At 35.5% G+C, this 13,652-nt stretch overlaps 1 protein-coding gene across 13 annotated transcripts in view; it reads left to right on the top strand.

Moving 5' to 3' along the window:
• MAGI2 (membrane associated guanylate kinase, WW and PDZ domain containing 2) overlaps positions 1-13,652 on the top strand; it is a 699,878-nt gene that overhangs the window by 610,336 nt on the left and 75,890 nt on the right. For 11 of the 13 annotated variants that reach the window (XM_085039895.1, XM_085039928.1, XM_085039912.1 and 8 more), the window contains 2 exons: positions 1,973-2,004; positions 5,813-6,002. In XM_085039895.1, coding sequence (XP_084896021.1) covers positions 1,973-2,004; positions 5,813-6,002 — 222 coding nt within the window. The remainder of the gene's footprint in view (positions 1-1,972; positions 2,005-5,812; positions 6,003-13,652) is intronic. The other 2 variants (XM_085039902.1, XM_085039921.1) reach the window with 1 other exon arrangement.

The raw sequence follows: 13,652 nt of genomic DNA on the forward strand, positions 1-13,652 counted from the left end.
TATATTCTCCTTGTTTGAGCGAATAATTTACTTTTTAATTGAGGGGCTTCTTTAAAAAAATATTTATATGATGTATACATCATTGTTTATTTGATTTATAAATGCTTATTGCATTTTTAATTGATAGTAAAATTTTATTATAACTCCAGCGTAATTTATTTTTAGGTGGAGACAGTAAATAAATAGGAAATAAAAAAAGACCTTTCAGTTTAATCAGGAGTAATTTTTGATGACAGTAAGTTATGGGAGGTGCACCAGTATCAGCGGGTAAAGAGTGTTACTTCTACCAACATTTTCTGAAGAACAAATCAGGGTAGTAAGTTGATTTGAGCAAGTTTCAAGTCTTATCTTTAGCTCTGAGAGGAAAACTACTTTCTAGCTTTCACTCTTATTAGCAGTACAGAAACATAGCAGGTAATAAAAGGTAGCCATCTGCCATCCAGTAAGTTATTAAATAAGTTTCTGCTACAGAATCTTTAATACTGAAAGTGATGTACAAGACAGATCTATCAAGGGTGCCTGTTACCTCAGCTTGAGTTTGCAGATGGAAAGAAATCTGTCTACTTGTTAATAAAGTAGTTTTTATCCAGGCACTGTAGAGTCAGTAAGCATAAACCTTTCCAGGATTACTTTTTTCAATATACTTTTTTTTTTTTTTTAAGAAAAAAGCACTATCACCTTACACAACAGCATTACTGAACAGCCAATGTATCACTACAAATGGCTCAAGTGATTTTACACTGCAAGATATTTCAGTCAAAGTTAATTAGGTATGAGGGCAGAAAAGATTACCTCAATTCTACAAACCTTAAATATATCTGCAAATATAATTTCTGTTGCGATTTATCTGTACAAACATACTATCCTAATGCTCATAATTTTCATTTTCTTTTTAGACTCACCTTAGAAAAATAAATAATGAAGTCAGTACTACCCTTTCAGCTGAATTATTTTTTGAGTGAAAGAGTAGCCTTCCTATTAGGTATCTCAGTTTAAGCAGTTTCTGACAAAACAAATGAACTCTTTGTTATTAGCTTTTAATCTTACCTTGGAAGGTCTACAGGCTTTTTTTTTTTACCTGCTATTAAACTGAGAATGAGTTTTTTAATGAAAGCTGTGTTCAAAGCTGGTATTTTAAAAAACGTGACCCAATACCCTTTGTAATGCTTCTTTTTATTTAATACTTTGTAAAGGTTTTTAACATTGTACTGCATAAGATAGGAATAGTGTTTATAATGGGTGTTTCAAATTATTTCCTTTTATGATAGAGACACATCCAGAGTTTTAAACATTTGTAAGCTACAATAATTGAAATTTAGGAAAGTCACTGAAGCAAGTTATCAATCAGTCAATAACTAAGGAAAAGGAGATAACTACTTGTGTAAAAGAGGTAGTCATGTATGACTTCTTGCTAGCTATGACCAAAAACCAGACAGTATCAAAACAAGCAATCCTCTTGAGACTTAGCCACCTTATCTAGACTGATGAAACAGTTATTTTTCTTCAGGCTTTTCTTCTAAATAAATCTCTTGTATTATTAGGTTTTGTTGATGGGATGTTCTGAATGCTTCTTCCTAAAGGTGCGACTGCATTTGACACATCAATACCAGGTCATTTGGTGTCTTATCCAATGTCCACCAAGACATTTGGAAGTCCTTTTGCTTAGTTCTTTTAATTTCAACCTAATCCCATGCTGTTTGTAAAGTATGGCAATGATCTGAATAGCTCCACTTGCATATATATATATGTATATGTATGTGTGTATATATATATATATATATATATATTTCTATCTATTTTTTCTTAGAAATTATCCCTTGTGTTTTGTGTTTTCACCCCTTGTGTGTAGAGAATTTTCATATCTATCAATATTATCTGCAGACCTGAATGAGAATGGGAGCATAGACACCACTTAGCCTCCACTCTTTATGCATCAGAAAAAGCTGCTAACGTTATTTTTTGTTTATTTCAGGTTTCTTTTCTCCATGGAAAACTCCAAAGCCTGTAAGTTCCCTTTCAAAATTGTACACATTGGGTTCATAAGATGACTATCGTGCAAAGCAAACTTCTGTAGACTTTCATCTACCCATCCTGTTCCCAGCTCATGAGATGCCTCTCAGCAGTGCCCCAGCTCCAGGTGACACAGCACCAGGGGTGGCCTCACTGATAAGATCTGAAGGTCTGTTGACTTGGAATCTGCCAGAAGTGGTCTGGAAAAAGGAAAACTTCAATGTTAAAATGGGTCACAAGGAGGAGGAGAAGGAGAAGGCAGGAGAACTGAGGCCAGTCTAGTCTTCTAGTTGGCAAATTCTTTGAAATGAACAACATCCATGTTTTTTGGCTTACAAGTGGCTTGAGTTTAACATCCTCAAAGAAATTGTTTTTCTTTCTTGCATTAGTAGATCTAGAGTTGCAAATAATCATATTTCAAATAATAGCTTGGGTTAGATAACTGACTGAGGTGCCTTCTAATCAACTTTTCTGTGTTTCTATGATTTTGGCATTAAAACCCAAGGTGTAAAGACTTTCCCTACTGTAAGATTGTAAGCAATGACTGTATTTATTCTGTTGACACCACATAATTTTTTGAATTTGTGACAGCATTCACAGTATAAAAAGAGATCACAGGCTACTATTTTTTGTTGTCTGGTTTGTTTTATTGTTATGAGGGATTTTGGTTTGGTTTTTGTGGTTTTTTTTTAATTTGCCTTTTTTATTGATACTTGACAGACCTTAGAGCAATTCTTAATTCTCATAAAGGGTGTGTAGAGGAAAGTAAACCTGAAAACTCCTAAGAGCAATAGGAATACCAATAGCAATACCTTTTAAAGCACTTAGAGCTTTCTTACTGGGGAGCAGGCAGGGGAAGTACGTCGAATCTGAACAATTTTGCATACTCTCAGATTGGATCATGGCATGCCTAAAGTATGCCAAAATAATTTTTGTAGCCTGTCAAGGACAAATAGCACTTAATTAATCAGCTGATGCAACTTCATCAGACTTCTGCAGCTTGTAGTGGTTTTATGTAAAAGGCCAGAGTATGTGTGCAATATATTGGAATAAGTATTGCATAAGTTGCTTTATTCATCTATGTAGCCGGGCATTTCTGAAAATAAATCAGATTGTTAAGGGCTAGCTTGTTCTCACCAGTTTAAGGCTCCTGAATGGCTGGGGTGCTCAACATTTCATCTCAGATAAAAAGTGATGAAATAGAGAGCTTGAAGCTCACTTGTTAAAGATCCACATTCAAAGACCTCCTCCTGTCCATACTTAACCTCTTTATGTACACATCAAATATGAAGGGATATAAATACCAGCATATTAATGATTTTCTGCAACGTTTTGTTATATAAACAGCATGGTAGTTCACGCTCAGGTAGCACTTGCCAATTATTGTAATATAGAAAAACAGCCTGAGTGATACAGGATTTTGTGTAATGGTCTGAGGAAACCAGGGCTCATAGAATAATATAACACCACTGTGTGCAGATACCATGCCTGCATGCAGGCTGACTGCTCACAGCTACTCAATTTCGGGGTAATCTCAGCAAGAGATTTCACAAATGATTAACCAATTTAAGGTAGCGTAGATTCTTCTGTCTGTCACCACTCTTAACTAGAGAAATAGTCAGACATAAATTTCTCCTGTCCAAGACACGAAGGTAGAAACCAAGTGCCTGCAGCACTGTCTGCAGATAGTCTGAAGCAGTAAGGCCAGCACAGGAGGCTCAGAAAGCCTCCCCAACACCTCAACACAGCCCCTGGATCTGTGCAACAACAGAGGAAAACAAAGTAACCTGGGGTAACAGATATTTTCTATGGTTCCTATGTATGTATTGCTTATATTATATATGTATATCATATATAATATTAGTACAAAATGACCATGAGGAATGTCACCAAACCATTGCCCCAGTTTGGATTTAATTCCCTGCACTCACTACTGTGCTTATTCATTTTCAAGAATGCCTTCTTTTCTGAAGTAGCATTATGATAACTCATATTACTGAACACTAGGTAACTGTTTAATTAGTTGATGTGGATTTGGGAGATATAATTCCCCTTCTGTTTATCTGCTTATTTTGCTGGTTGAACTTCACACTTGAACATTTAGAGCTAACCAGCAAGCAAGAATTACACATACTGGACAGTAGGGTTTAGCCAAGTGATCTCCAGTTTTCTGTCCTTTCTCCAGCATAAAGTTTGTTCATCAAATATAATTATATTTTCCTTTCTTTTTTTTAAATCTTTCTTTAAATATTTTCATTTTGTCCGGTTTCACATTTTGAAAGAGGTAAGTGATCTATTTCCCCAGCACTTTCCAAGAAATTAGGAATCTTTCACTTTTAGACTGACATGGCCCCACATGTCTTTCATCTTCATAATGATAAGATAGATAGTTTGGTTTTGCTGGCTTGTATTTCTCTTTAGATTCCTAAGGGAAGTTAAAACCTAAACATATTTTTCCAGTAATTTTCTTGATCACAAGGAGCTTGAGTTGATCTCAGTTCTTTTAGACATAGGGGTCATAATCAGGTGTGTTTCTAGAGGCCTTGGTATTCACCAGGAGGACACTAAAACATCTGTAGTCCACACATACTTGCTGTGAAAAAAGCCTGATGCAGTTAATCATCAGAACACAGAGTAAAGCCTACCTGCTGACCCAAACACCTTCTGAAACCAAGGAATTGAAGACAAATGATAATCACAGAATTTGTAGAGCAAGCTTGCTATAAACCTGCTATCATCTTTGATAAAGTTCTGCTGATACAATAGAAGTCAGTAGAATTTAATTACAGATCAGCTTACTTCCAAGAGGCATTTTTTTTATAATTAGCATTGTTGGGTTATCTGTGAGAACACACTGTTCTGGAGGCTTTACCACCCTTGTCCTCAGGAGGGGTCATAGGAATAGCCAAGTATTTATTTCCTGAGATAGAAATTTGTGTTTTGTTTAAATTAGCCTCTCCAAATAAATTTGCTAATGCAATTTGATCAGTAGCCAACTTCTTTAAGAAGAAAAACGCAGATCCTCAAGCTTTCTTTTCCACAGCCTGTCATATCTTCATGCTTGATGTACATATAGGACTGTTAAAGAGAGTCTTGAAAAAAGCATGAATTTAGGTGTCTTTCATGCACAGACAATAGGCTGCTGTGTACTTCTTTCCTGTAAATGGTCTGGAATAGTTGAAAGCCTTTTGCTGTGCTTGGAAACTTGGTTATATAATGCCAATTTAGTTAGGTTTTTTGAACACTAGATGCTTGAATGCATGCTGTGATAATTTTATCTTTGGTTTTGATTTTCTTTTGGTTTTGGTTTTGGTTTTTAAATCTTCAATTGAAGCTGTAAATTCTGCTCCCAGTTACAGTTATCTACTTTGCCCTTGGCAGCTAATTATTTTCATGCATTCTATGCAATCAGTCCCTTCTTTGTCCAGCACTACTTTCGGTTATATCTTTTGATGAATCAGATAATTGTGTCTTCACAAATCCACAGATTTCACCTTTACCAAATAATTTTCAGGAGCTCAGCACAGTCTGTGAGGTGCACTCCAAATGCTTCAGAGGTGATGCTGGGCCTAATCTAACCTGAGAAAGATCACATCTTGCCATAAGCAACAAATTACTAAGTAAAATTAGCCAAGTCATTTTATAAACAGCACAGTACACACCTTTCATTTCAAAAGGCAACAAACTGATTTAGTAATTTTAAAAAACAAGTCTTCAACAGAAATCACTGCCTTTGGTCTCATTGTGGAAGCCAAAGTTTTTACAAAACTTCATTTTTATTTTCTGTATGTTTTTATTCCAGATGATGGAGCGATGGGAGAATCAAGGCAGCCCGCAAACAAGTGTGTCTGCTCCAGCTATGCCACAGAATATTCCCTATCCACCCAATCTTCACAGGAGTTCATTTCCTGATTCAACAGAGGCCTTTGATCCACGAAAACCTGACCCATATGAGCTGTATGAGAAATCAAGAGCTATTTATGAAAGTAGGCGTAAGTGAAAGCTCTCTTGACCCTGCTGACCATTTAGTATTTTAAACTTTTGCCTATGAGTGTGTCACTGTTGACATAATTTTCCATAACTATCTTTTGTTAGTTTTAAATTTTGTAATTTAAAGAAAGAAACTACATTTCTTTTGAGTAAATAGAGGCCATTGTAAATGATTTAAAAATTCTAAGCTTATTTTCCTAGATTCTCATGTTTGACTTCCACAGGGGGTTTTTTCTTATATTCTTGATCTCCCCATTTTGACTGTTAAATCCTTAGTGAAGCACAGTATATGTGCCACCACATTTTACTGTGCTACTTTTTTTCTTAGTCAACCAACAGGAAGATGTGAATTTATCAGTGAAAAAAAGAGTTTTATCTACTTTCACTTCAAAGTGACATTTATTAAAGAAATTTCAAATCTGTTTGTTTTTATAAAAATGTCTTTAATAAGTTCTCACATTGTCCTTGGTAGTTAGAAAGTAACCCATAGCACAAAGTAATATTTGAAGACCTATACAAAACAGTACTGAGCCATCAAGATGCTCATCTTGACTCAATTTCTCATGTTCTTGGAAATCTATCACATATTTTTCACAAGATTAAAAGGGCTTAGACTTATTCACCTTCTGTAAAGAACATTTTAGCTAAAAATATTGTTCTAAATTTTCTGGAGCCTTTGCACTTATTAGAATCAATTCTTAAAAATTGTTTACTTTTTTACTGAAAGCTTCTTCACTATTGCCATTACTTACATATACCACATTTCAATTAATTTTATAAATTACTTGAGCCTATAGATCAAAATATGTTATACATTACACATAAAATATTGGAGGTGATCCAGACTAGCCCATTAATTAATATTAGGTAGACCCAGAGACCTGGAATATTCAAATTTCTTCAGCATGCAAAGGGTAGTCTGAAGGAAATATATTATTGTCCCAAACACTGGGTTGATACTGTTCTTACCTGCCTTGGTCCTTATACATTAGTTACAACATCAGCATCTCCTCTTTGGCTTTGGTATTCCCAGTCCCCAGAAGAATGGATATGCTGGAGGAACACCAGAGTTTGTTTTACATCAACTCAAAGTAAACCCTAATCTAGTCTCAAAGTTTCATCTCATACTCCTCAGTTCTTCACCACTGTTGCCCCTGCCACTATCTTCTGCCACACTGGTCCTGGTAGTGGAACACTTTTCTGTAAGACTGTAACCCTGAAACTCACTTTTCATAATCCAGACCCTTTTTCTTTTCTTTTTTTTTTTTTTTTTGAGGGGGACAGTGGTTGAGGGTTTTTTAAATTTATTTAACAAATGCCTGAAATTAAGATCCCAGATTTAAATGTATGTATTTAAATAAATTTTTGGCTTTTTTGAGGAATACTAGGCATCTTATTCACCCTAAATATGGATTTGACGACTTAACTTAGACCCCTGCAAAAAATATATAATCTTCAATTATAAACTGTTAGGCATAGGAGCTAAACTTTCCAGTATATTTACAAACACAATGTAGCACATGTTGGCAGGTATTCTCAAGACAATGTACAAAAAGAGACTATGATTTTTGCAATTTTAAAACTCTTTGAAATACGGAGTAGGCCACATAGGTTTGAAAGAAGTAGGACTAGCTTTGAGCAAAGTTTGGAAATTGTTTTCAGGCATCTTTCCTCTTCCACTTTCTCATGTGCATTAAGGCCTAAACTAATAAATAAAGATTTGCTTGAGTGGAAATGTTATTCCCCAAAGTGATAGAATTTGGTATATGATAAGTAAAAAGGAAAATAATCCATTCCAAGTTAGCAAGGATTTTTTTCTAGTTCAGTACCTCCACTGAAAAAAAACTCTTGGCTTCGTGTAGTGCTCTAATGAACAGAAAACCCTTTGCAAATAATAATTTCCCATATTAATAGCTTTTAAAAATGAAGCAGTTTAACAAAAATCTTTCCACTCAACAGGCAGAGCCATCTTCTGTGGTTGAAGTAATCAAGCCAAAAGTGCAGACTTCTTGCATTGAAACAAATATCTCTGTAACACAATTAAGAAAACATTATAAATGCCGTATGTATACATGAAATACATACTTATTTGGCATCTTCTTTCATCCTGATCCCCAATATAGGCTTGATCCATGTTTGCCCTTCATAAAACTGTGGGAATATAGAGCTGATGTCAACTACAAAGATTCACTTACACCCCAGAAGATTATATATTGTATTACAAGATATATTACACCATTCGATTAAAGAATTAAGTGCTTCATTATTTTTCATGGATGCTTTCTTCAAGTTTTCTGAGCACTTCTTTGACCAACATGAACTCTTATCTTTCACTTATATAATCTACTGTGTTAAGGAGTATATGCTTCACTACAGGGAGAGCTTCTAACTTGTAGGCTGGAGTCATGCTACAGCCTGTGTTTAAATGGTATAATTGCATTTGAGTTTTGTCCAAGAAGCAATTAGAAATTGTATATGAGATTTTTTCAGCCAGCTGCCTAGAAAAACTAAGAATTAAAAGTCATGAAGCTGCTAGGCCCAAAGCAAGAAAGTGAGGGATGAAAAGCAAGACTGAAGTAACCTCCTCTCAGTTTTCCAGAAGTGTCCCACCTACCAGCTAATCCTGGAAACTTAAATTTCTTACCTTCTTACACTACTATCCCTTCAATATTTTCTCTAATCTTTGATTCCACAGTTCCCAACCAGATCCTATCTGCATTCATTCATATCCCTTATCCACAAATAGCTGCCTCCAAAGATCTCTATTCTCCCTGACATTTTTATTTCATGAATGCCATAAGCACACATTTTAGGAAAGTCAATTTGTCAAGCCTTGGATTGCTTTTATTCTCCACGTAGTGCTTCTGTTTCCTGAAGAGGGAAACAACAGGAAGGAAATCCATTACTGAGTCAAGTAATTGTCATCTGAGCATAATAGAGGGAGAGTTCCAAGACAACACTCTTTCCTACCATATGGCAGTGTCAGGTGGGTTATCTTTGGGAAGGATGTACCCTAAAAGTGCACAGAAAGAGTTCATCTACTTGGTTTTTTTAAGTACTTCTGATCTCAAAGTAAGTTTGTCTTATCTCATGGCAAGACCTTCTTTTGATCTTTTAAAAGTAGGGCAAAAAAGTGAACAATCATGACCTGGCAAATTCAGAAAGAGAGTGCTAGATTTTTGTTTCTCTCATAGTGAGACTCTGTTACTAAACAGTTCATTTCGTACTGCTATAGCTCTGAATTTCTACAGAGCCTTTTATCATAGGGTTTCCCCACAGTCAGCACTCACCAGGACCTCATAAAAGCCTCCTGCTTCCCAGTAAGGGAGGGAGTGAAGCAAGTTATGCATCACAGTTCTGTGAGGAGCACAAGCAACATGACTTGAAGCAGAGCAACAGCTAGACCAACGTGTTTCCTCTAGCTCATCCCTACCTAATGATAGGAAGAAAGGGGCTTCAAGCTGGAAGTCTCAATGGAAAAGGATGATTTTCATTCTACAGGAAGGTTTTTCCACCTAAGGAACATGAAGAACCTGCAAGACCCTGTGTGATGGGAAGATTTCAGTTTGTAATTATCACATATGAATGACAAAGCACTACTGTTTCTGCACAGGAAATAGTTTCATTGAGACAATCAAATGATGCATAAGTACAAAACCAGAGTGCAATTCTATTTTGCATGTCGCAGCACCTTCGAAAATTGTTTGTCAAGCTGTTACCTGTCAGCTCTTCTCTCTTAGCTGTCACCAGCCTCTACTGTCCCTTTATCACTGGTGCTGAAAGCTACAAGTAGCCAAAAAAGCAGCATGAGGGGTTTCCAAAGACTGAGGAGGATTACTACATCATTTTGCTTAAAAGCAAAAGAAGGGAAATTGGTTTATGCTTGCTTTCTTTCTTTCTTTCTTTCTTTCTTTCTTTCTTTCTTTCTTTCTTTCTTTCTTTCTTTCTTTCTTTCTTTCCTGTGTCTCTCTGCTTTTTTTTTGTTTGTTTTGGGTTTTGGTTTGTTTTTTTTAACTCTCTTCTCCCCTCTCTTCTTATTTCTTCTCCATGATGAAGAAAACCTTCCTAACTTTCCACTGTGATATTATTTTTTCAAGTGGATACTTTTTCCTTTTTTTCTGTCCTACTATTAGTTCTAAGCAAAACCTTTAACTCCTTTCTCCTTAAGAAAAGAGTTAGATTGTAAGTGACAGTGTGACTCTCCTGATAACCAGGTGAGGTACAGAAGCTAGAAAATAGAACATCAGATCAGGTATTTCCTCTTTATGAAAACATTATGACTTCATATGCAGCAGATCGTTACAGCTGTAACTGAAGCCCTGTAGTTATTATTAGGAGACCTCATTCACCTGAATTTTAAATTTTTTGATTTAGAAATTCTCCTTATCCTCTCTTATATTTTATATTGAGCTCTGTTTATTGTAGGTTCACAGTTTATAACAAACTTTGTTTGTTAATACCCCTGTAGGCAGACATTAGTCAACCAGGAGTCACAAAGCTGTTGGGAATCATAACGCCATAATATTTCTCTAATTATAATAGAAATATGAGGTTGTATTCTTCTAAGGAAAGTGGTAAAATAAAACATTTTTTACGTTGATTGGGTTACATTTGTCCTTCAGTTAGTGTGGTAGCCAAGGCTGGTGATGTGACACAGAAATGCCAGTAGGAAGAATGAGATAAGCCAGTGATAAGCTCTCATTAAAAGTGAAATCTGAACAATTACAGTTCCACCTTAAACTGGAAGGACAAAGATTACTTTCTTCAAAATCTCCCATGTTGTTTTCTTCTCTGACCACAGTATTTTGAATTTCCCAAGTCCCTTTCAAGTCTACCAGCTGTTTCATGCAATGGTTTGGTTTTTTTCCTGCCAGAGATTTAAACAAATTGGAAAGGAACCAAAAAGCAAAGTTCACCAACAGCTGTGAAATATATGAATAGCAAATGCATTTGCATAATTAGCCTTCATGAAATAAGGTGTTTTCTTAGGCAGACTTATAAATACCTTTCTATAAGGGTCACAGACAAGCACTTCAATTCATTTTCTCAGGCTACCTTTCCTCTGGAGTATCACTGCAGGTTTTCAGCACAGATATGCATTAAAGTAGGAAAGATCTGTCAGACAGCATTAAACTGACCTATAATGTGTAACTCTGAAAATACCAGTCTTGCAGAAAAATACTAAGGCTATCAGGGTTTCCTAAATTTGATACTCATGGAACATAAAAAAAAATTAGGTGTGTAGAACTGAATGCATGATCACCTGAGAGCTTCTATGGCATAGTCTACAACTAAGCAGAATTTTCTTGCCAGTGTTTGTTGGCTGAAGAGCTACAGTTAAAAATTAAAGACTGAAAATACTAAAAATTGAAGGAAAATTTTCACGTAATTCCTACTACAACTTTTTTTAAACAGTACTTTCCTGACAAAAAAAAATATTTGCCTGTAACATTTTTTCCCATTTTTGCTCATTTTTAGTCTAAAAAGAAATTACATTTTGGTTATGGTGCTTTAAAATATATTTATACACATGTGTGTACATGTGTATATATATATGTTGAACTATGACAGCATTAAATACATAGTATTCTGAAGTATTGTATAAAGGGGGTTTGTATGAGTAAAAGGTTTGAAACTGTAAACTAGAAAATTGGATTCTGGTTCCAAACCTCCCTTGCACACAGTTTACTATGTCTTTCAATATTTCTATTCACCAGTTAGTGCCCTTTATGTCAGTGACTCATGCTTGCCTTCACTTAGTAAATAAAAGCATTGGGAAATTGCTAATTAAGATGCATTATCATCAAACTATCCCTTTAACTACAGTGTGAGCAACTGAGGTATAGGAAGGGAATTTCTCAAAATTATTTCCAAACAGCCCATGTTGGTGTTTCCCTTGCATCTATTGCTACCCCAAGCAACAGCATGGAGTAGGTCTAAGAAATTATATTACTAAATTAATATAACCCTTTCTTTTTAATAAGAGATGATATATAATAAAAGGAGAGGAAATTTAGCAGACTAATGTCAAATAGTTTTGTATTGTTTGTCACTGCAGAAATAATCGCTCGCCATGACAGAATGGATTTGTTGCTTATTTGAACTGACAGTGAAACCAAACGCATTTTCAAATGGAATTATGAGTATATCATCATCATAGTACCATGGATGTAAAATGATTTTGATTGCTGGATTGCAAAGTAGGTCCCAAGCGATCTCTGCTAATATGAAGTGCCAGTTTTACAGCTGATGGCAGCGTTAAAGATGCAGTATTTCTTTCTCTTTAACAATTTACACTTTACTAAAAGGTATACAAATAGACTTTTGATCTGCAAAGTGGCAGCATGTACTTAAGAAGTCAAAGTAATTATTTAAGAGGACTGTCTTGTAAGCATAGGGGAGTTGGCCACAGGTGCATGAGGCAAGTGGGTGCTGCATTGCTATGAGCTGTGTCAAACTGCTGTTTGCACAGCTTTGGAAAGGACATGGCAGCATAATCACACTCATTCTTCTCATTTGTGAAACTCCTATTTACCTGAAGCATGGCTAGTACTGAGATGCTGAAATAGGAATGTTCCGTCGTGCTAGTTTTGTTCCATGTAATTAGCATTCAGCAAAGACTGATCCAGAAAATAACAGAATGTGGAAAACAATATTATCATCCCTACCTTTCATCAGCATAATTCTTCCTCCAGAGAATACCAGTGGCTCCGCTGGTGCAAATAAAAATACCCTTGTGTCATGTTGTGGGTGAATTGTGCTCCTATGGCTGTATCTTGACAGCAAAGGAACACACTGTTTTCACCATTGGTTTCATTTAAATCAGGATTATGTCCCAGGTCTTGTTTATTGCTTGTCTGTTTTCACACATATTTTACAGTTTTCAGTTTAAAAACTATGAGTGTAATTTATTTTAGACTAAACATGAATGCAGATATGCAAGCTTTTTATTATTCTGTCTTCTAATAGCAAAATTAATCTTGGCTTTGCAGTCATCTGACATGCAAAGACTTGTAGAATGATTACCATAGAGTGGTTCCAACCCCCAAATCTTGATGTATGGCAAGACTTCTCAAAATGCACAGCTGCATCCTCGGTCTACAGAGCACAGGGAGTCATCACCACAGTGGAGATTTATTTTGATTACAGTTATATACAAGTAAAAATTCAAAAGATTTCTTAGTTTTACTTTCCCAGTTCTTGATTCTAGGACAGGTTGGCTGAACTAAAAAAAATTAAACCAGTGAATTTAACAAGTATTCTATTACACTTTCAAGATCTACTTTGTAATTACTTCATTCTTATTTCACGTGAAAGACTAAAACTACTCATGGCAATGCAGCTGCAGAGGTTCAACGAAAAAGGTATCATAGAGAGAATACAGAAATCTTATGTCATCATTTTTAAAACTTTCAGCATTTTGAATGCCTCTTCATGGTGGCAGTGTTGGGCAGACTTGTCTCTTTTTCCTGACCTCTCCAAAACTGCCTTCTGCCGCCTCATTTCCTATGAGGTGGGGGCATAGGAAGGCCATTTCGTAGATTAAAAAAAAAAATTATTAAAAGTTTCCAAAATGTCATCATTAATTTAGTAATAAATACATGGAAAGTTTCAAATTGCCTTGTGTAAAGATTAGTTTCCTATAAAACCTA

The sequence above is a fragment of the Lichenostomus cassidix genome, chromosome 1Aa (genome assembly GCF_008360975.1).
Source record: "Lichenostomus cassidix isolate B80296 chromosome 1Aa, HeHo_3.0, whole genome shotgun sequence".
NCBI classification, from domain to species: domain Eukaryota; kingdom Metazoa; phylum Chordata; class Aves; order Passeriformes; family Meliphagidae; genus Lichenostomus; species Lichenostomus cassidix.